This window comes from Oncorhynchus kisutch, linkage group LG12, assembly GCF_002021735.2.
Source record: "Oncorhynchus kisutch isolate 150728-3 linkage group LG12, Okis_V2, whole genome shotgun sequence".
In the NCBI taxonomy this organism is placed as follows: domain Eukaryota; kingdom Metazoa; phylum Chordata; class Actinopteri; order Salmoniformes; family Salmonidae; genus Oncorhynchus; species Oncorhynchus kisutch.
Window position 1 is genome coordinate 38462152 of NC_034185.2, and position 21858 is coordinate 38484009.

General features: G+C 42.7%; 1 protein-coding gene across 4 annotated transcripts; it reads left to right on the top strand.

Moving 5' to 3' along the window:
- The first annotated feature begins 5847 nt into the window (after nucleotides 1-5847).
- Nucleotides 5848-20793, top strand: fermt1 (FERM domain containing kindlin 1). Of its 4 annotated transcripts, none has more exons than XM_020496907.2 (15): nucleotides 5848-6062; nucleotides 8853-9011; nucleotides 9795-10028; nucleotides 10324-10461; nucleotides 11375-11561; nucleotides 11744-11846; nucleotides 11979-12086; nucleotides 12815-12946; nucleotides 13177-13226; nucleotides 13524-13755; nucleotides 13868-13944; nucleotides 14054-14201; nucleotides 17695-17819; nucleotides 17992-18133; nucleotides 19917-20793. In XM_020496907.2, the coding sequence occupies exons 2-15, from the start codon at nucleotides 8861-8863 to the stop codon at nucleotides 20088-20090; spliced, it is 2001 nt and encodes a 666-aa protein (XP_020352496.1). In that variant the 5' UTR covers nucleotides 5848-6062; nucleotides 8853-8860; the 3' UTR covers nucleotides 20091-20793. The 4 variants fall into 4 exon arrangements, with proteins under 4 accessions (XP_020352496.1, XP_020352495.1, XP_020352497.1 ...); XM_020496906.2 differs by having other exon boundaries at nucleotides 6057-6853; XM_020496908.2 differs by lacking the exon at nucleotides 5848-6062 and adding an exon at nucleotides 6299-6647.
- The last annotated feature ends 1065 nt before the right edge of the window (nucleotides 20794-21858 follow it).

Consider the following 21858-nt stretch of genomic DNA (forward strand, 5'->3'; position numbering starts at 1 on the left):
CGGGCCCTATGGCTGTGATTAAGAGTGTTGCCCCTGTCCTCTGCATGTCCTGGTGTTTAGATGTCACAGTTATGGCAGGAATTCTGAGAGGAGAGGCCATGAGGGGTCACCGCCATGATGTAAACATCAACATTATCTTTCTTAAATGGATTTAGGCCACTTGAAAGGAAAGGCCCCTACAGCAGTAGAAAGCCTGATCCATTGGCTAAAAGTTGCCCTGAGGCACAGATCTAGAATCAGCTTCTAAGTCCAAACCTTAACCATTAGGGTGTAAAACACCAAACTGACCTTAAACCAGCATCTAGGGACAGCTTCATCCTATACTGTGCGGTTGGCTGTGCGTGTAGGGATTGGGAGAGGGGCTTTACCCTGAGATGATCAGAACAGTCAGGATTTTTTTTTTTTACTACGGTCGATGTCCGCGCCCAGGTGGAAATCACAGTGGCATAATAAAAAAAATCCCCTAGCAAAATCTGTCAGTTTAAGCTAGAGATATCTTTGTAACATGTCCACATCTGCGGTGAAAGGTGACAGAGCTAGAGTGATGCTAGTCAGAACAAAATCAGTCTTCTATAGTTTGGGCTACACACTAATATGACCCCTCTGTGTAAAGGTGAGTCTCTCACAAACGCGAACATGTTTTTTTTTCTCTCTAGGACACTTACAGGCCTCACAGGACTCGTCTGAAGGTCCCCCGGTATCAGTCGAAAATATTAACGGAAGTTTACTGTGTATGGAGATCATTTAGTGACAACAAAAAAAAGGTGTTAAATATGTGTAAAATAAATATACAAATGTTTCCTAATCTTTCGTATATCTCTCAGATATAGGGCAGACACTTGTAGTGAACATGTAGTGAAACTGTCATTCAATGTGTTTGTATGGGCTAATAGCAGGCCAAAAATGATTTTTCATCAAATATTTTTGGTATATATTTTGTTGATACTTCAACGGGTCTTAAAATGTTAAATCAAATAGCAAAATGATCCTTGGTATAACCTTCTTAAAACAATTCCATATAGCTTAGTAGAACCACCCCCCCCCCCCTCCCCCGGCTTAGACAGGGGCTTAAACTCTTATGGGTTAACACCCTCCCTGGACCAGGGCCATGGCTGGGACTGGACAATAGGGCCTTTGTGACTTCCTGATTGGACTATCTGATCACAACAAACACACTAAGGGTTAAGTCAATGTGGGGGGTAGAGAAAAAGTATCTCGGCTCCAACTGAAAGTTTTCTGGGCTTCATGTCGAGCTGTCGGTTTTCATAATGCCAGGTAGATGTCGTTTGATTTCAAAACAGGGTTTAGCGTTGTACAAGCGAGTTACAACTCTGTAACAGCTGATTCATCCTTCATTTGGTCAGATAAATCATTGAGAACATGTTCTCTTTCACATTAACCACCTGGTAAAAGTTAGATGATTGTCAGTATTGTTGTAATGACCATGGAACATTTGCTCTCTCTCTCCAGTGGGTCCGGGATCCTTCAGGGTCATGTTCAATAGGCAATAAACTGCTAAATATTACCTGATCTTGTCCAACAAAAAAAATCGTATTTTTGGTTTTCCTTTGGAAAACATTTTGCTACATTGTGCCATACTGAACATGACCCTGTTGACATGGTTTGAATCAACCAGACATACTGACCTTGTCGTCTTTGTAGGGTTAGTAGTGAGGCAGATATAGTTATTTTCTGACAAGGGCCCTGACACTTGATAAGTTGGTCAACTCCCCGGTCGCTCAATGTTAGGTTTACCAAACCATAAACATTGTGTCCGTAGGGACTTGTTGCACTATGAGAAAGCCCAGGACATAGACTGGCAGCCAGGCTGCTAGTATACTGCTATGGACCTTCAGCTACAGGTTTTCATGGGTCCGGGTGAACCCGATATACCTGAGACCCAACCTGGGCCTGATGCGTTGGGGTCTGAAATTCTAACTTGTCCTTTCGGTCTGGGTCTGGTCCTGTTTGATTGTCATAAGGTCTCAGGTATATGTAACTACAGCTGAAAGACCCGAGTGGACCCAAATGGACCCGACCATGGCTCTGCATAGCCTATAGCATATTTATTTTAAGCTAATAAGGTGAATTTATTTACTAATTGAAGGCCAAGCCAACAGATAAAGACTTATTCATTAATCAGAAGAGCAACTAAAAATATTTCCCTTTTGGGTCAGGTCTGATTATTCTCAGGTCCATCAACTGTTGTACTATACACTACCAGGTAGAGGCTGGCCTTAAGCACAGATCTAGGATTAGGTCATGATCCAGAGTTCTAACCTGAAACCATAAAGTAAGGAAACATCAAACTGACCTTAGATCAGTGTGTAGGATCTACTGTTTTAAACCAGAGCAGAGGGTGTTCATTTTCGTGAGCCACGTGACCATGGTTGTGGTAACCAGGGTTGGGGTCAATATCATTTAAATTCCAGTTCATTTAGACACTAACCCACATTTTCCTAATTGAAAAGCATTGAAGAGAATTGTAATTGTAATTTCAGTGTTCTTCCTGAATTGACTGGAACTTAAATGGAATTAACCCCAACTCTGGTGCTTACACAGAACGTGATGCATATATATAGACTTGGCCTGGTCCTGAGCCACAACCAACCAATCCAATCCAACCAACAAAGCAGACATCCAACCAACTGAACCAACCAAGCAGCCGACCAACCAATCCAACTATCCAAGCAGCCAGCCAATCAACCAATCCAACCGGCCAAGCAGCCAGCCAGCCAACTAGGCTACATGTAGGCATTCCTTCCATTGTCCTAAGTGAGAAAACACAACCCATAAGCATGTGGCTTACTGGGTCCTCTCTGGCGTAAAGGGGCATTCTGGGATTCCAACAACAACAAAGTAGGTGTACCAGTTCCAGATTGACCCTGTAAGTAGAGGAACGAAACCAGTCTGGATGAAAAAAAGACATCCACACAACAACCAGACACATTCTTCTGGGTTACAATTCCATGCTACTATTTGTAAAGTGAAGTAAGTGGCTCTGTTTTATTCTCCTATTATGAGATTGTTGATTACGTAAGAAAGCAGAGAGTGAAACTCCCACAGCTGCGGCTGTCCCAGGCCAAGAGGTGTCTCCAGGACAGGTGTGTACTGTATCGTACTCTGGCACAATGTCTGTCTGTGTGCGTCAGGATGTAGCCGTGAAAGACCTCTGTGTGATCTGAGAGTTTCAGTACCTCGGGGGCACTTCCTAACTTTAGATACGTGTGTGTATCTTGGGACTTCGGGGCAAATGATTTACTTATTGAAGTCAATTGAAGATCTTGCAGCTGCTGAGATGTGTGAACATGTGTGTTGTGAACATGGGCATGTGTAACAGAACTGAAAGTTGAATACTGTTAGTATGCCCCCCCAAAAAAGCCTAGATGCTTGATGACTTGAATGCATGACTGACTTCATGCCCTAACATTCTACTGAAATCCATATGTGCATTACACACACAGATTTCAGCTTGGATTGGTCCCTCATAGATTTGAACAGTAACAGTCCCAGCTCCCTGTACCTATGAGCTGAGCAGTGTAACCTGAGTTAGTCACAGGTCAGAGGTCAGTTATGGAACTCGAAATGGAGGGAATGGCCCCCTGCCTTCCTACCACTACGCTGTAGGCTTATTTGTTTTTTCTCTCTCTCAAAGTGGTGTTCAGGCCCTCTTAATGACTACTAATAATACACACCCTCACACATCTCCCTCTGTTTATACGGCCTGTAACAGCATGGGACTGACTGAATGAGACCTGTGTGTGTGTTTGTGTGTGTGTGTGTGTGTTCTCCCTGTGTTCCCTTTCATTCCATCTCACACCCCCTATTTTCTTCAGTTCTAAAGTCTATAGCCTGAAGGTAAGAACACCTGCCAGTTTTTTTCTCTGTAAATCCGAGATAAGACAATAGGATCTGTAGAGGTGTCTTGTTACAGAGGTGCAGAGGCAGAGCAGGGATCCAGACACTGTAAAACCTCTCCTGTCGCCCCTGCACTCCAGGTGTGAAAAAGGTCGCCTTCACACTCCAGGCGTGAGAAATGCTACAAAAACATTCAGTCTTTCATGCCAGCAGAATTAGGGGACTGAAAAGTTTCAGCATTAGCCCCCGAACTCATAATTTGACTTGAACTGTGCCAGGTTGGTTGCAGCTCTGCAAGCTGTTAAGATTTCGACGTATCATTTTCAAGTGCACATGTTCCATGTTATGCTAGTCACTGTGGAGGAATGTGGAGTGAATGGACAATGAAGTTATTGAACAGAGAGAGAGAAAGAAAAAGAGGAAGAAAGAAAGACAGAGAGGGGAGATTAAGCCTAATAGCAAGCAGAGGGCTTTCCCAGTTTGTTTTAGAGTGACGCAATAGCTCCCTCTGCTGGTTCCACCACCACATCATCACACACATGACAAGACACAGAACTTCTCACTTGAAAGCCTTGTTCTTTTTATAGGCTCAACCACATCCATCATGGCTTTGAACTGCACATATTCACTAAGTAGTAGTTTGGCCTGCCCAGCCCGGCCTGCCCGGCCTGGCCCGACCTGGGTTGACTGACTGACTCACTTCTTTATATGTATGAGGGGGAGAGAAACTCTTTGATCCACACCCATTGAGGATCCTGTGACACACTGATGGCTTTATAATACAGTAGTAACTAGTCCATGAATTCCATCTGAGTGACTGTAGATTCTCCACCTGGCTGTACAGGCTTTTGCTCCAGCCCTGCTCTAACACACTTGACTCAGCTAATCATGGTCTAGATGTGCAGGTCATAAGAATTATCAGGTGTTTAAGAGCATGGCTGGAGCAAAAGCCTGCATTCCCCAGTAGTTCTGTAGGAGAAGGGTTGGCCTTGCCCGGCTACCCAAACTCCTTGCTCCGGCCAAACACTACGCCACGCCATCCATGCCCACGGATGTTAGTTTCTTCTCTGCAATGAGTCGGGATCTGAGTACCTCCCTGACGATTTCTAGAACACAAACACATTCTAACAGTTCTGATTGGTTCCAGAAACCGATGGGCTAGGCCAGAGCCAGAACACGCGTGAGTAAAGGGGCGTTTTGAAAATTCCTCAATACTCTGATTGGTTAGAGATGATCCAATTGCTGAGGACTTTGTTTTGTACAACACCTCTCATTTGCCTAGTCACTTTTCACCTACCTATATGTATACAGCTACCTCAATTACCTCATAGACATCGATTCGGTACTGGTACTCCCCGTATAGAGCCGTTATTTTTTCATTTTTTATTTATTTCACCTTTATTTAACCAGGTAGGCTAGTTGAGAACAAGTTTTCATTTACAACTGTGACCTGGCCAAGAATAAAGCAAAGCAGTTCGACACATACAACAACACAGAGTTACACATGGAATAAACAATCATACAGTCAATAATACATTAGAAAAAAAAGTCTATATAAAGTGTGTGCAAATGAGGTAAGATAAGGGAGGTACGGCAATAAATGGGCCATAGTGGCAAAGTAATTACAATATAGCAATTAAACACGGGAGTGATTGATGTGCAGAAGATGAATGTGCAAGTAGAGATACTGTGGTGCAAAGGAACAAGATAAATAAATAAATACAGTATGGGGATGAAGTAGTTGGATGGGCTATTTACAGATGGGCTATGTATATATATATTTGACTCGTTATTGTTAATTGTTATTCACTGTTTATTTATTCCTCTTGTCACTATTTCAAATTTGTATTGTATTTTTTATCTTTAACTTTAACTCTGCATTGTTGGAAAAGGACCCATATGTAGCTTAAGCAATTTCACTGTTAGTCTACACCTGTCGTTTACAAGACACGTGACAAATAACATGTGATTTGATTTGATTTATATTTTGATGTCACCACAAAATACTTAAATGATGGTGGCAGTCTCAGACTGAGCAAGTGCCTCGTTCAAGTGCTAGTCAGAACTAAGAAACTCGGACATTTCCGACTAACTAACTGGTTGTAGTTAAACAGGTGCCGCGTTCAACGAACCAGTTTCCTAGTTCCGACGCTATGTAGCAAACATAGATAGAGCAGCGGACGAATTCAGTTTGAGTCGTTCAGGTAAGGGTTGGCTACTCCTATTATGCTCTGTCCACCACTAGTATCCAGTTGGTGGCAGGCTTGAGTCATCGTTACCTCTAGGTCTATTTTCAATTACTTTTCTGTGTTTCAATACATGGAGTTTCTAAATGTTTCATTTCCTACGTAGCCTAACATGTTGAACAGTAACGCAAATTATATTGGATCTTTAGTTGTACGAATGCATGTGTAATGCCACTACGTCAACAAACAAACAACAAATACACAAATATGCTACATTACATAAGTGCAACTATGGTGACTACACATTGAATCAGTGTTATGATTCATCCGGATTTACACATGGAGACAGGATGTTTGTGGGTCTAACGAGATGTTATTAAAGTAAGGGGAAGGTGCGCTGACTGACTGGCTCATACAACTCAGACTAGCCTAAATAGGAAGTGTCCATGTTCCTCTCCAACACACCCATTCCAAATGATAGTTAGCCTTCTGTAATTACGCAAGGCTATAGCGTAACGTGTACAGCCTGACACCACATGCTAGTTTCGTGAGTAGGCCTAATACAGGCAGGAGAACATTCATGCGACTGAGACATTTGACAAGGTAAAGCTGAAGCTTCATTCTTGCCGTTTTATTAAGTGGGGTTGTTTTGTGGACGTGGACTGGACTAGGTTGTTTCCTTACCTGTGTGAACTGGGCGGGTACCCGAGCGAACGGGACAACAGACCGCACCACACTCACAACAGAAGGAGGAAAATAGATTTCAGAGACGGAATATATATATATTTGAAAAAAATACTTTGATCAAGGTGAGTTTTCTATTTTATATGTGTTCTATTACAGTCAACTTTGTTTTTAGCGCGCTACCTGCGATGTAAGGGCGTGAGTAGAGATTGTAGCCTTTACACCTGGCTGAGGTTCGGGTAGTTTTAGCTTTGTAGGCCTATATGCGGTGGGCTAGTCTACTGTAGCCCTAGATAGCACATTTGCTGTGGCATATGCTAGTCTACTAAATGTATGGGAAAGTGGGGTAAGTTGAGACATTTATAAAAAAAATATATAAAAAAATCTGCATATCTCCCTCAAGGGAAATTTGACTTGGTAAAAATCAGTTTTTTTGGACCTAACTTGCTTACAACCTTTTTCCCATGACATGATGACCTCTTCCTAAATATTTGGTCAAATTATAAATTTTGTATAGAAACAAGGCTGGCTCAGCTTACCCATTTAGCTCAACTTACCCCGCTCTCCCCTATCCTGAAAATCTATATTATAGTCATGTTTTTTTAAATGTATATTTCATCATAGAGTAGTTTCAGAACATTTTTATGAGAGCTAGAGATGGTTATTTTCTTCCAGATTTCCTCATGTGAATAAAAATCATTTATAATTTATTGCTGCAAAACAAACATGGAATCTGGGTTCAATAACATGTTCTCTACTGCCCTCGTTTTGTATTTTCACGTGTGAAGTAGTCTACACTGTATCTCATTTGGTGCAACACCTTTATTTTGAAAACTGTAGGATATTGTAGCCTACAACTATTGACCGACTTTCCCAAGGCCTGACTATAAATGCAAACCATGTTTTTCCATCACTCTTTGTTCCTTGCGCTCCACATTCTTATCCTGGTGGTTTGCTTATTAATGCACAGCAGGCCTATTTTTGTCTGTCTCTCTTTTGAGGGTGTGAAGTTACAGCACACCCTCTCTGTACCCTGCAGACACTAGTATTGACAGGTTCCGACCCCACAGCTATGTGAAGTGAGTGAGAGGATCACAATGACACATTGTGATCTCTATTAACTCAATGCTTTAACACATATCAACCATAAAAACATTTTTTTTTTTTTACTTAAAATACATTTTTCAAAACACTTTAACAATAGTCCCTCCCTATAGCGGCCCAGCTAGCATACTTCGGGTATTCGTACTATCTAAAGAGAAACAATGAGACAGGTATTTCTACATAGCCTCGGGCGACAATCTGACTGAGAATCTGAGCAGCTCGGTAAGTTTTTGCCATTGTTCTGTGTGTGTGTCCCATTGTTTGCCGGGTATTAAGACGGGGGATGATAGAGACACAGATCTAGGTTGTGTGGTTGTTTTGCATAGTCTCTCCTGCGCCAGATTCGTGTCCCTGCTCGTCACACATTCCATGGATGGAACCCATAGTCCTTCCTCGCTCCCTATTACCTTTTCTTCTCCCTTGGTTCCCCTCTACCACTTATTCATGGAATGGGAGATATATGATTGTGTGGAGTGGGGGGCTTACTTTTGTCTTCGAAAACGTCAAACTTGCAGAGTCTCTCTCCCTCCTCTCTTTCTCCATTACTCTCTGTCTAAGAACTGTGTTTTACTTTTACCCCTCTCTCTCTGTCCTCCTCTTTCTCCATTACTCTTTGATCTCATCTGTTTGCAGAAGCCCTTCAGAACAACTCTAATTACATGTAAGTGCAGTAGTTTCTTCCCTCCAGACCAGCTGTGGCGTTCTACTAGGAAACCAAAGTGTTTTATATGTACGTTACGCTGTTTTGCATGTAGCCCAATGGTCTCTACACATGGATATGTGTGTGAACGGATGTTTTATTCCTAAATGTAGCACCACCTCAGACACTGCTTTCAGTCAGCCAGTACAACTGATGACATGCCCTTTCACTGACCTGTCTTCAGTCAGTTTTTTGGGGAAGCCACAGGAGGATCAGTCGCTCAATCATATTTTCATTCATACAGCACGTTTTAACCAATACATTTGTCTATTGTGTCCTTTTATCTCTCTGCTAACCTCCTTCTCTCCCCTCCTCTTCAGGAAGGGCCATGGTATCCACGGCAGAGTATGGCAAAACGTCGTGGGAGCTGTCGGTCCAGGTAGACCAGAGAGATGGAGACGAGGGCATGAGGTTTAAACTCCGAGTCAAGGGAGACCTGCACATTGGAGGACTCATGCTCAAACTGGTGGAGAAGATCAGTGAGTCTCTCTCTCTCTCTCTCTCTCAGCCACAGTACTAGACTGGAGAACACACCCTGGTTTGTCCTACATTCCTCTATACTGCTGAGTAGTATTGTTTTCCCACAATGCTTCAGTACCACAGCCTGAAAGGCTGAAGTTCACCACTTTATCTCTTATCTATTCACCTGGGAGAAATATCCCAGAGACTCTATTCCCTGTGTCATGCGCTATATTTGACAGTTATTATGTCTACAAAATGAGTGCCCTACATGGGCAATAGGGTGTGATTTAAGACACAGGCTGTGTTTTATCCAGGATGATTAGACATTAGGGACTTCCTCATGGGAAGACGGCATGAAAGTGGCCTAAGGCAAGGTGTGTTGTGTTTGTGACGTCGTCGTTAAGTAGGCATATGACTACATGTATATGATTAAGCCATATATGACTCAGTGGCCAGTCATCAGACTAGACTAACAGTGGTCTGGGTTTAGCTGTAACGCTCACAACATGATGTCTTAGAGAATCATCAAGCCACACCCATCTGCTTCCTGTGGGGACTTCTTATGCCTGCTGCAGGTGGTTTGTTTGGCGTAAACTTATGGGCAGAAGCTTTCTCGTGTAGTCCGAAACGTACACATACTCCATGCTGAAATATCAATTTGAATTGTGGATGAAATATAAAATGATACGTGTTTAATGGCAACGTTTGTACTTTGAGAAAATGCTGTCCTTTTACCCAACCATAACCCCTCTCTTTCTCTCTCTTTCTCTCTCTTTCCCTCCTCTCCCTCTCGCCGCCAGAGGCTCCTCAGGACTGGTCAGACCATGCTCTGTGGTGGGACCAGAGGAGTTGTTGGCTGCTGAAGACCCACTGGACCCTGGACAAGTATGGTGTCCAGGCGGACGCTGACCTGCGCTACACTCCCCAGCACAAACCCCTGTGCCTGCAGCTGCCCAACATGAAAACGGTCAAACTCACTGTCAGCTACTCTGCCGTCGTCTTCAAGACCGTCGCTGAGATCTGCAGAGCGCTCAGTGAGTACCCTAACCGGGCAATAGTGCAGCTCCGAAAGAACTAGATCACTGTTTTAATATGGTGAAGTTCCCAATACGGGAAATGTTAGGGGCTCGGACCTATGGGGTAGGGGTTTAAATCTAGATGTAAGGATATAGGGCTAGGAGTCTAGGATCCAGGAGTCAGATAGGGTGCAGTGTCTCTCCTTGACCTGGTCTTCCTTTTTCCAGGCGTCAGGAGGCCATAGGAGAGGGAAGGGGTTAGGGTGTAGTCTAGAGGTCGGATCTCTCCTTGACATTCTTCTCTCTCCTCCAGACATCAGGAGGCCAGAGGAGCTGTCCCTGCTGAAGCCTCCAGATGACCCGTCCAAGAAGAAGAAGAAGAAAGACAAGAACCCAGCACTGGATGACATCTTAGATATGGACAGCATCAGCGGAGGCTCTGGGGGAACAGGTGAGAGACACAGTGTTGTTAGCGTTTTTTAAGCATATGAATACAATGTTAATGATGTGTTGTTAGATGTACTGTGTCTTCAATGGTCAGATTCTTCCAATCTGTTTTCATGTGATGATTTTTCAACCAAGTTAGCCAGTTAGCCATATCCTGGTGACAGCCCGTCCCTGCATTAGCCAACCCCTTTATTGTCGTCTCTCTGTCAATATAGCTTTGTTATATCATAGAAACCATCAGGCCCTTGGGCCAAGTTATCCCCATTGAGAAGTTAGGCTGGCTCAAACTCTCCTCATATCCCGATGGTCTGTTTTCAATCACGCTGTGAAGGGATTTAATATATCACTATTGCAACACAGTCATGGTTGCGAACCTCTGGCTAACTCAAAGTGGGTAGCTACTGACTTTTATGTCTCACACCACCACCAGATTCCGCCCACATGGTGGCTTCTGTAGACTTCTGAAACAATCTAAGAAGGAATGGAGAATTCTATAAAGTTTCTGAAGATCTAAAAGAACACAGCAAGCATCAAGGAAATCTGAAAGAATAGAAGCTACAGTTCACTGCTTTGTTCTCAAGGCTTTCGTTACCGCTTACTCTGAAACGCAGGCACACACACACTTTCTGAGTCGGTGTGAGTGTACAGTAGCTACGGTATAGGGCAGCTGAGGATTCCACACCAACTCATAAAACCAGCCTCATTTTGACAGTTGCTCTGAACCATTTCAAAGGAATTATTTCTGAGTTAAAGGCCCTGCTGCTTTTAAACAAATGCAGATAGGGCCATTTCGCCCCCACAATCCTCTATGCTCCCATGAGGCCTCACTCCTAGGCTAAAGGCGAAACTGATCTCACACAGAGCCTTTATGAATATGGGCTCTGAGTTGTATCTCCTCCTCCATCTGACCCCTCCAGGCAGTCCCCTGTACAGTAAGACTATGGTGCCCACCTACGACCCAGAGAACGGGACTCCTGCCTCGGCCACCAGCCTGTGGTTTGGGGACAACCCACTGACCTCCAGCCAGCCCAACCTGCCCCCTGCGGAGCTGTCCAAGATGTACCAGCAGCTGTCCATGGTGGATAAAGCCATCATCAACGCAGGGTAAGAGTTACTCAGAAACAAAAACTCCATTGGAACGAATAAACCTTGAGGGGAACCAGAATTATTGGCTGGACAGGTAGAAAAGACGCTAGTTGTTGCTATGCTGGAGGGCACTACTCTGTCTCTCCCCTGAGCACATAACTTCCTGGTTGACTGTGACATGCTGCTGGTGTGATTGACAGGTGGCTGGACTCCTCCCGCTCCTTGATGGAACAGGGCATTGGAGAAGATGACAGACTGCAGCTACGCTTCAAATACCACTGCTTCTTCGACCTCAACCCAAAGGTTACCCTAACCCCTAACCTTAACCCAAAGTGGGAGTTTGAATACCACTGAACCTCAACCCTATGGTGAGACTAACTGTAACCATAACCCCACGCCTAACCCTAACATTGACTGATTTGTGTGTGTTTTCAGTATGATGCTGTGAGGATAACCCAGCTGTATGAGCAGGCTCGCTGGTCCATCCTACTGGAGGAGATTGACTGCACTGAGGAGGAAATGCTAATGTTCGCCTCCTTACAGGTAGACACACACAAACTCAAACCTGCCCACGCGCACGTCACACATTCAAACATACACGCACACATAAACACTCGCGAGCGCGCATGAACACACACACACACACACACACATACTCTCACACTATTGTCCATCTGGGAGATCCGGTTTGGAGTCTCATTCCAAGAGAAGGCCTGTTGGGACAGGAGGAAAATCCCATAGGAAAGAGGGAGGGAGGGACATCACCCTGTACTCCTCTGGGTGAGGAAAATATGAGAATATATAACTAACAAAAACCTTTGAAGCCAAAAACCTATGACTGAAACATGTTAAATGTTCTTCATCTCTGACTTTGATACCATTTTACATTTTTAACAATTTAGTCATTTAGCTGACGCTCTTCTCCAGAGCATACATTTGAATATCTTTTTCCATGTTCTAAGCTGATATAAAAACCGTTGTGAAATCCCTGAGATGGTTATTGCTTTCACCTGCATAATTACTAGAATCACAGGGCTCTCTCTTCCTCCCAGTCTTGTGTTATCATCTGGCCTCAAGTGTTGAACTAAAATCTGTTTTTAGGGTTCAAACCTGCCATTTAGACAGCTAAAGGCTGGGTATATTTCATTTTTTCAAAGTTGTCTGTTAGTTTTGTGCTCTTCTTCTCTGTTGTGTATTGTAAAATCTCCTGTTATATCCCCCAATTCCCATCATTCACTGCTGATTATTAATGATTGTCAATATTGTTTCAGTATCACATATGCAAGATGACCATGTCCACGGAACCTCTGGACTTCTCCAACGAACCAGAGATGGATGAAGTAGAGGCTGCCCTATCCAACCTAGAGGTCACACTTGAGGGAGGAAATACAGACAGAATTCTGGTTAGTGTAGATGTCCTACATATGAAGGATTCATATTTTTTTTACATATAAATGATAAACAAGTGTGTATGTCATTTGTTTGCTACCGTTTGTTTTCAACCGTTTCAGAGTGTTCAACACCTGTATTTAAGCAAAGGGTTTGATGGGTAGTCTGCTTAGATTGCATGTCTCAACGTGATGATGTCACTAAGTCACAAGATAATTGACAGTTGCTTGTTCCCGCCCCACAGGAAGACATCACAGACGTTCCAAAGCTGGCAGACTCCCTCAAGCTGTTCAGGTAAATCCTGAGGGCCCCTGTATTTGCCCAGAAACCCAAAATGTATTGTATACTGTACCTCTATGTCTATGTAACAGAAACATAAGTCAAAGAGACCTTGAATGATAAGTGTTAGAAATAAAATGCCATTTCACTTCAGACAAGGAAAGGTTAATGCACTACGCTGTATATGGCCTGGAGTCCGTGACACAGCGGGTTCACACAGCAACATTGAATGTGCAACAGTGTGACTGTGTGGGGACACAACCCGTTCATGTTTTTCCTCACCGAGCTTTTTTGTTGTTGTTTCGTGACCAGGCCTAAAAGACTGACGTTGCGTCCATTTAAGGAGTACTGGTTCGTGTTTAAAGATACCACCATCTCCTACTACAAGAACAAAGAGACAGCCAGCGGAGAGCCGATAGAACAGCTGCATCTCCGAGGATGTGAGGTGGTCCCTGACGTCAACGTGACGGACAAGAAGTTTGGCATTAAACTGCTGCTCCCAGTGGCTGATGGGATGAACGAGGTCTACATCCGCTGTGACAACGTAAGATGCTATTTCTTATTTAAGTTTTTAGTTTATTAGAGTCGGGGCACCACCAACATGACTCCGTTGTTCCTCCTACATATTGCTGTAACATTTTAGTTTTTTTATCCAGGAGACACAGTATTCCAAGTGGAAGGCAGCCTGTACCCTGGCCTCCAAGGGCAAGACCATGGCTTACAGCTCCTACAGGTCAGACTTGTTTTTGCCTAATGCTTCACCTGCCTTGGACCACATTAGTAGGGTTGTGACTGTAAACTGACCAAGGTAAACTGACCAAGAGAAACTGTGATTGGTCAAGGTCGGAGGTGAAGAACATCCAGTCTTTCCTGCAGATGAAAAGTCTGGCGCCCCCTCCTGGTCAGGCTGCTCCAGACTTGGATGCCATGGAGATGAACGCTGAGTGCTTTGTCTCCCCCAGATACACCAAGAAGTACAAGACCAAACAGGTGGGTGTCTATCTTCAATATAGAGTGATCATTCATGATTCTGTGTTTGTGAGCCATAGATGGAGAGAGCATGTCACCAGAGCTCTCCAGAGAAAGAGTTGATTATCTCTGACATGACTCAAGTGACACCATTATACTTATCTCAAATTAAATCCAATTTTATTGGTCACATACACATGGTTAGCAGATGTTAATGCGAGTGTAGCGAAATGCTTGTGCTTCTGGTTCCGACAGTGCAGTAAAATCGAACAAGTTATCTAAAAATTCCCCAACAACTACCAAATACACACAAATCTAAAAGGGATGAATGAGAATATGTACATGTAAATATATGGATGAGCGATCGCCGAGCGGCATAGGCAAGTGGCAACTAGATGGTATAAAATACAGTATATACAAATGATATGAGTAATGTAAGATATGCAAACATTATTAAAGTGACATTATTTAAAGTGACTAGTGATCCATTTGTTAAAGTGGCCAGTGATTGGGTCTCGTGTAGGCAGCAGCCTGTCTGAGTTAGTGATGGCTGTTTAGCAGTCTGATGGCCTTGAGATAGAAGCTATTCTTCAGTCTCTCGGTCCCAGTTGTGATGCACCTGTACTGACCTCGCCTTCTGGATGGAAGCGGTGTGAACATGCAGTGGCTCAGGTTGTTGTTGTCTGATGATCTTTTTTGTCTTCCTGTGACATCTGGTGTCATGGAGGGCAGGTAGTTTGTACCCGGTGATGCGTTGTGCCGACCGCACCACTCTCTGGAGAGCCTTGCAGTTAATGGACGGAGCAGTTGCCGTACCAGGCGGTGATACAGTCCGACAGGATGCTCTCGATTGTGGATCTGTAGAAGTTAGTCAGGGTTTTGGGAGACAAGCCAAAAATTCAAGCCTCCTGAGGTTGAAGCCTCCTGAGGTTGAAGCGGCACTGTTGCACCTTCATCACCACACTGTCTGTGTGGGTGGACCATTTCAGTTTGTTGTTGATGTGTACACCGAGGAACTTAAAGGTTCTTGTTAGCAGGCCGTGACGGTGGCACTGTATTATCCTCAAAGAAGGTGTTTAGATGGTCTGGCAGCAAGACGTCGGTGTCCGTGACGTGGCTGGTTCTCTTTTTGTAGTCCGTGAGTTCCTGTAGACCCTGCCACAAACATCTCATGTCTGAACCGTTGACTCCACTTTGTCCCTGTTCCGGCATTTTGCTTGTTTGATTGCCTTGCGGAGAGAATAACTACACTGTTTATATTCAGCCATAGTCCCAGACCTCTTTCCATGGTTAAATATGGTGGTTCGCGCTTTCATTTTTCCGCAAATGCCGCCATCCATCCACGGTTTCTGGTTAGGGTAGGTTTTGGTTTTCGATTGTTCAGACCAGCGCTGAATGGTTCTAGTCACTGGTACATCCTGTTTTGAGTTTCTGCCTATAAGACGGTGGGAGGAAGATGGCATCGTGGTCGGATTTGCCGAAGGGAGGGCGGGGGAGGGCATTGTATGCATCGCGGAAGTTAGAGTAGCAGAGTTCTCGTGTATTACCCCCACGCGTAGTGCAATCAATATGCTGATATAATTTAGGTAGCCTTGTTCTCAAATTTGCTTTGTTAAAATACCCAACTACAATAAATGCAGCCTCCGGATATATGGTTTCCAGTTTACATAGAGTCCAGTGAAGTTCCTTTAGGGCCATCTTGATGTCTTCTTGAGGGGGAATGTACATAGCTGTGACGATAACTGATGAGAATTCTCTTGGAAGGTAATATGGCCGGCATTTGATCGGGTGAGCAAAAGGACTTGAGTTCCTGTATGTTGTTATGATTTCACCATGAGTCGTTAATCAGGAAGCATACACCCCCCTCTTCCTCTTCCCAGAGAGGTGTTTATCTCTGTCAGCTCGATGCATGGTGAAGCCCGGTGACTGAACCGATTCCGATAACATATCCTGAGAGAACCATGTTTCTAATAATACAACTTAAGATTTACTCGGGTAACAATGTAAGAAATAAAACATTAAAAAAACAAAATACTGCAGTTTCCTAAGGACTCGAAATGAGGCGACCATCTCTGAAGGCACCCAGACCATTCCATTCACTCACCATTTCAGTAGTTTTCTTATTTTTTTCGTTATTGGGTAGATAAGCTTTAATTTTGCAGATTGTAGCTTCCAAAAGTTTGTACACCCCTTCTCATTCCAGTTTTTTTTCTACAGTGTGTATATTTGAGATTTTGTAATGTAGCCACCCTTTGCCTTGATGACAGCTTTGCGAGGGGTAGGGGGGAGTGAATAGTTATGCATGCTCAAGTTTTCTGTTTTCTTGTCTTATTTCTTGTTTGTTTCACAAGAAAAAATATTTTGCATCTTCAAAGTGGTAGGCATGTTGTGTAAATCAAATGAGACAAACCCCCCCAAAATCCATTGAAATTCCAGGTAGTTAAGCAACAAAATAGGAAAAATGCCAAGGGGGGTGAACACTTTTGCAAGCCAACATATTTGTTGCAAGAATTTTGCATAATTTAAATGAGAAATTCTACGTTTTTAATCTGGCGTCGTTTTGTGTATCAGTTCATAAACCATGTGTCATGGAATCATTGTAAATCTCTTCCAACTCTCTTCCAACTGCGCCATATAGATTGCAACTCTTTTGCAATCTATATGGCGCAGCTGTCAATTTTTGGTCCTTAAAGTAAACTGGTATCTGTTTTTATTTAACTATTTTCTTTAACCAATTTTGGTCTTTAATGCAAGGCTGACATAAGTTCCTTACTTTTTCCCCCTTCCATTTGCCTTGGTAAACTACACAGTAATGTAAAAGTTGTATTTTTATTGTAATCCAATACGTAATATAGTACATTTATCATAATTTGGTAATTAGGTTAGGAAAAGTATCTAGATGCTCTGAGGCTGTGGATGGATCCAAATAGTGGATTTAAAAGAAAACAATCATCGTACAATGACACCTTTGTTTTTAAATCCTGGATTTCTAGCCCCTTGATATTATTGTTGGATCTGATTTTTAACAGCTAACATTTAGAAGGCAATAAATATATATGCCGATAGGGGACAACCTTGTTTTATTCCTCTTGACAATTAAAACATTTCTGAGAAGTAGCCATTATTACTATTTTACACCTAGGGTTACTATACATAACTTTAACCCATTTTATAAGAGATTCTCCAAAATTGAAATATTCCAGGCATTAATATATAAACTCCAGTTGTACTTTATCAAAGGCCATTTCAAAGTCAGCCAAGAATACCAGGCTTGTTTTCCCAGATCCATGTAAAAAACCTGTCTGATTTATGATGATGAATAATATAATACATTTTTGTATCACAACACTGAAGTGTAATAGGCCTCCAATTTTTTTATGGACTGGATCTTTATATTTACCACTTGGATCCTGTTTCAGTAATAATGAAATCAGACCCTTTCAGTATTTGTTAGATGATTGACATAATGTCTGTGTGAAGTAACCTAAATGTCCCTTTTCTGTCTCCTGTCCAGCTGACAGCGAGGATCCTGGAGGCCCATCAGAACATCGCCAGGCTCTCCCTCAATGAAGCTAAAATGCGCTTTATCCAGGCCTGGCAGTCCCTGCCTGAGTTTGGTATCAAATACTACATTGTCAGGTACATAAATGTGACCGACCAGGTTCAAACAGCTCAAGACTGTGTTAGCGAGATAAAGCCTGGGAGTTAGCTCAGGGAGCAGGTCCCAGGCAAAGTTACTCATCACACAATCATGGTTCACAAAACCACTATGGCTCCATAAAGATATTATGAATTTGTGTGTGTGTTCCAGGTTCCGAGGCAGTAAGAAGGATGAGCTGATGGGTATCTCCTATAACCGTCTGATCCGTATTGACATGTCCACTGGCCTGCCCGTCACCACCTGGAGGTTCGCCAACATGAGACAGTGGAATGTCAACTGGGAGATCAGACAGGTAAATGGTTCTAGATTGATTGATTGATTGGTTCATTGATTGATTTAATTGATTGATTACTTTTTACAGATTAGGAAGTAATGGATAATAGTTGCCTTTGAGAAACCAGTTTCTCCTGAAAATGTACAGTGGGGCAAAAAAGTATTGTCAGCCACCAATTATGCAAGTTCTCCCACTTAAAAAGATGAGAGGCCTGTAATTTTAATCATAGGTACACTTCAACTATGACAGACAAAAATCCAGAAAATCACATTGTAGGATTTTTAATGAATTTATTTGCAAATTATGGTGGAAAATAGGTATTTGGTCACCTATAAACAAGCAAGATTTCTGGCTCTCACAGACATGTAACTTCTTCTTTAAGAAGCTCCTCTGTCCTCCAATCGTTACCTGTATTAATGGCACCTGTTTGAACTTGTTATCAGTATAAAAGACACCTGTCCACAACCTCAAACAGTCACACTCCAAACTCCACTATGGCCAAGACCAAAGAGCTGTCAAAGGACACCAGAAACAAAATTGTAGACCTGCACCAGGCTGGGAAGACTGAATCTGCAATAGGTAAGCAGCTTGGTTTGAAGTAATCAACTGTGGGAGCATTTATTAGGAAATGGAAGACATACAAGACCACTGATAATCTCCCTCGATCTGGGGCTCCACGCAAGATCTCACCCTGTGGGGTCAAAATGATCACAAGAACGGTGAGAATAAATCCCAGAACCACACGGGGGGACCTAGTGAATGACCTGCAGAGAGCTGGGACCAAAGTAACAAAGCCTACCATCAGTAACACACTACGCCGCCAGGGACTCAAATCCTGCAGTGCCAGACGTGTCCCCCTGCTTAAGCCAGTACATGTCCAGGCATGTCTGAAGTTTGCTAGAGAGCATTTGGATGATCCAGAAGAAGATTGGGAGAATGTCATATGGTCAGATGAAACAAAAATATAACTTTTTGGTAAAAACTCAACTCGTCGTGTTTGGAGGACAAAGAATGCTGAGTTGCATCCAAAGCTTTTGGAGTTTTGGAGTTCACCATACCTACTGTGAAGCATGGGGGTGGAAACATCATGCTTTGGGGCTGTTCTTCTGCAAAGGGACCAGGACGACTGATCCGTGTAAAGGAAAGAATGAATGCGGCCATGTATCGTGAGATTTTGAGTGAAAACCTCCTTCCATCAGCAAGGGCATTGAAGATAAAACGTGGCTGGGTCTTTCAGCATGACAATGATCCCAAACACACCGCCCGGGCAACGAAGGAGTGGCTTCGTAAGAAGTATTTCAAGGTCCTGGAGTGGCCTAGCCAGTCTACAGATCTCAACCCCATAGAAAATCTTTGGAGGGAGTTGAAAGTCCGTGTTGCCCAGCAACAGCCCCAAAACATCACTGCTCTAGAGGAGATCTGCATGGAGGAATGGGCCAAAATACCAGCAACAGTGTGTAAAAACCTTGTGAAGACTTACAGAAAACGTTTGACCTCTGTCATTGCCAACAAAGGGTATATAACAAAGTATTGAGAAACTTTTGTTATTGACCAAATACTAATTTTCCACCATAATTTGCAAATTAATTCATAAAAAATACTACAATGGGATTTTTTTTATATATATTTTTTCTCATTTTGTCTGTCATAGTTAAAGTGTACCTATGATGAAAATTACAGGCCTCTCATCTTTTTAAGTGGGAGAACTTGCACAATTGGTGGCTGACTAAATACTTTTTTGCCCCACTGTATCTATAAAGTACATTAATCAGTAATAATCCATGTTGTTTCATGTCTCCAGGTGGCCATAGAGTTTGACCAGAATGTGTCGATAGCCTTCTCCTGTGTGAGTTGTGACTGCAAGGTGGTCCATGAGTACATAGGAGGATACATCTTCCTCTCAACACGCTCCAAAGACCAGAACGAGACACTGGACGAGGAACTATTCCACAAACTTACTGGAGGGCAGGAATGAACCTGGGACATCAGCTTTCATTTAGTGCCGTGGCGATCAAACATGAGGATTTGTTCCAAGCTGAGACTATCCATGCATTCCAATGCAGTCAATCATTCATGTACTGAAGGCCTGTAAAAAGCCAATACAGAGTCGAGAAAGAATTTAAATGAATTGCTGATATGGTTTTGTAGGCTACATAAATTATATTTTCATATTGTAAGTGCAGAGAAAAGTAGACGTCTTGGTCACAGTACACTACATTTGATTCTAAGACCATCTCTACAAAATGTGTGGACCATCTCTACAAGGCTCATTTGCCTGACGGTTAGGCCTGGCAATTCATTCGGCACATGGGCTGTACATCTTGTCACCTGTTTACCTTGGTGTAGCCCAGAAAAAATCTCTGTGACAACCAGCAGACAGTGGTTGAAGAGGAGGATTTAGGTAGTTTTACTGACACCACATTTTTTAAGTCTTTGATTTCAATGTTGTAGGCTACTTTCACAATCACACTATTGGGCTGCTCATTGCCCTATTTTATACATATTACTTTTATACTGTTTTATAATGTAACATTTGCAATTGTATTACAAGTCCAACAGAATTTCAAAGATATTTCTGGTGGTGGGTTATTATCACGTTGAACGAGACATTTGTTTACACTGGTATTTCTCTTGACTGAACTGCATTGAAATAAACTTGAGAAACATGTTCTGGTCAATTGTTGTCTCTGTAATGGCACAGGTTGAGAGCAGTTCGTGGCGCATCTACAAACAGTAGAATTGTCTTTCTGGCCTTAGATCAGTTATATAACCCCATGTGAGAAAGTTAAAACATCCCTAGACCCATGAGCATGTAAGACCAAAATTGCTCCTTCAGTCTTGATGTCAAACAGATTATACTGTATGTCAACTGTATGAGAATTATGTTTTGAGAATGGATGGAGGCTCATACTATGGAAGCCCATTCCCGCCATGAAATAAATCAATAAAAATGCTGATACTTTGCTGATACAAAATGTTGAGATACTAACTCAAATGTTTTAGAAAGTAGGGCATGCTTAAGTTTCTTAATTTGTAACATTGTGTGGTGATTTCAGAGGTGAAACCACAGGTCCAAGGTGTGGTGGGGAGTATTTCAATGAACAGTCATGAATACATCATTTCACATTTCATAGTTGCCTGCAATATAGTGTTGGAACAGATGGGTCCTACCCAACAGTACTTTATCTTTATTTTAAACGCTTTTGTGTCAGTAGTTGTTGTTAAAGCGAATCAAAAGCTTATGCTAGCTCAACACGTTGCCGTCGGCCCTGCTTTTCTGATCTCTGCACCATGGACAGATGGAATCGCCACATAAATGCTACAAATTAAGTCATATATCCTGTATGTACTGCTGTCTTGAAATGTCAAGTTAGTATCTTGAAATTTCATGTTAGTCTCTTTAAATGTCGAGTTAATTTCTCTAAATGTTTAGTTAGTATCTCGAAATTTGTATTGTATCAACAACAAAAATATATTCGTGGCGGGGATGACTAGCTAAAACACAGCCACGACCGGAAGTGCCTTTTCCGTAAGCAGGTTAAGATCATTTATACAGCAGGTTAGGATAATGAATGTAGCCGGTAAGGAGAATGAGGTTTTGGTTCGGGATTATTATATTATGATGTGCTACAAAAGCCACACTTCCGCTAGTAGTCTTCTAGTCACAAACGAAATTGATATTTCTGAAGTCGATTTTCCCCCTGTTTTCTCGAGCACCTATCGGAAGCTAGAAAATCCTGGTA

What these genes read in the sequence shown, in the direction of transcription:
- fermt1 (XM_020496907.2), top strand. Translation starts at nt 8,861, where the DNA reads ATGGTATCCACGGCAGAGTATGGCAAAACGTCGTGGGAGCTGTCGGTC. An exon ending in TGAGATCTGCAGAGCGCTCA is followed by an intron (nt 10,029 to 10,323) that starts GTGAGTACCCTA and finishes TCTCTCCTCCAG; the next exon opens with ACATCAGGAGGCCAGAGGAG. An exon ending in AAAGCCATCATCAACGCAGG is followed by an intron (nt 11,562 to 11,743) that starts GTAAGAGTTACT and finishes TGTGATTGACAG; the next exon opens with GTGGCTGGACTCCTCCCGCT.